Source organism: Lottia gigantea (genome assembly GCF_000327385.1).
Source record: "Lottia gigantea unplaced genomic scaffold LOTGIsca_20, whole genome shotgun sequence".
In the NCBI taxonomy this organism is placed as follows: Eukaryota; Metazoa; Mollusca; class Gastropoda; family Lottiidae; genus Lottia; species Lottia gigantea.
The window spans coordinates 1,050,535-1,051,659 of NW_008708401.1; the positions used below are offsets into that span (position 1 = coordinate 1,050,535).

Consider the following 1,125-nt stretch of genomic DNA (forward strand, 5'->3'; position numbering starts at 1 on the left):
TATAACGAACCAGCAGACCCTCACAGGAGATCATTGACAAAATATGGAACCTTTAATTATCGTCCTTATCCCCTACAGCTTGACTAAAAAATCCTTTCAGCCCCTCAGACGGATTTTGAACGGGTTTGGAAATCTAAATCCGCCATTGACAAAATATTGACAGCTGAAACGCGCCACACCTCTCTTAATCTTTCACCTTTGTTTATTTTCAGATTCTAAAAGAGCTTTTGGTTTATAATTGATGATAAAGTCCCGAAGATGCCAAAACTACGTTATATTTATTAGATTATAAATTACAGTTGTTATATTTATTAGATTATAAATTACAGTTGTTATATTTATTGTTATTTAATATTTGTATTTATTTCTAATAAAATGTGAAAATAATCATAGAAATCGATATTACTTGCACCCCGAACAATCAAACCACGGGTCTGTGTGGATGAAAACTGGGCTCAAATTATTGGAAGATGACATTTGGGAACGATTGTAATAAGTCTGTTTAATACGATTCTATTTCCCATGACCCCTTTTCATCATGTATTATTGTTTGTTTTCGAAATGTCTATTCTTTTTTTTGTGGTACTTTGATAATGACGTTGTTAATGAACATAAATTGGAAGATTTTTGCAAAACCAGAAGTGCCACAGTTTTCTCAGTTCAACATATGCAAAAAGTATAAAATAGGCTTTAGAGGTCGATTTTCTTAGGTTTTGATTTTTGGAATCTGCATGTAATTCCTGATATGATAACAGTTTAAAAATTTCTATTTTCCATGACCCCTTTTCATCATGTTTCATATCTAATTGTGTTCAGATATATTTTCCCTTTACGTTTACGCTCAGAGAAATGACCATAACTCGATAACCAATGTTACCATTGTAGCCTTCTGTAATGACAATGAGAGATGTAGTGTCATCTGTATGTATCTATGTGTATCAGAGAACTAACAATGTTTCCATTTACAATAAGACGTTCAGGATTTCCAGCTTCCTAAATCCCATTCATTAAGTTTCTATTAATATTTTTTTATATATTAAACTTTTATTACAAAAATATAACAATATTGAATATTTCACAATAATAACAACAACTGTTTAAACCAGGATTAATATGCAATGTTTG

At 30.9% G+C, this 1,125-nt stretch overlaps 2 protein-coding genes across 2 annotated transcripts in view; one reads left to right on the forward strand and one right to left on the reverse strand.

Moving 5' to 3' along the window:
• The window catches only part of LOTGIDRAFT_231509 (hypothetical protein), a 1,886-nt gene extending 1,487 nt beyond the window's left edge, over positions 1 to 399 (forward strand). The window contains exon 4 of the mRNA XM_009053663.1: positions 213 to 399. Within this exon, the coding sequence (XP_009051911.1) occupies positions 213 to 242 (30 nt within the window). The 3' untranslated portion in view covers positions 243 to 399. The remainder of the gene's footprint in view (positions 1 to 212) is intronic.
• Positions 400 to 812: 413 nt separating this feature from the next.
• LOTGIDRAFT_159331 (hypothetical protein) overlaps positions 813 to 1,125 on the reverse strand; it is a gene marked incomplete at both ends in the record, with an annotated part of 2,355 nt that continues 2,042 nt past the window's right edge. Inside the window, one exon of the mRNA XM_009053664.1 lies at positions 813 to 889. Within this exon, the coding sequence (XP_009051912.1) occupies positions 813 to 889 (77 nt within the window). The remainder of the gene's footprint in view (positions 890 to 1,125) is intronic.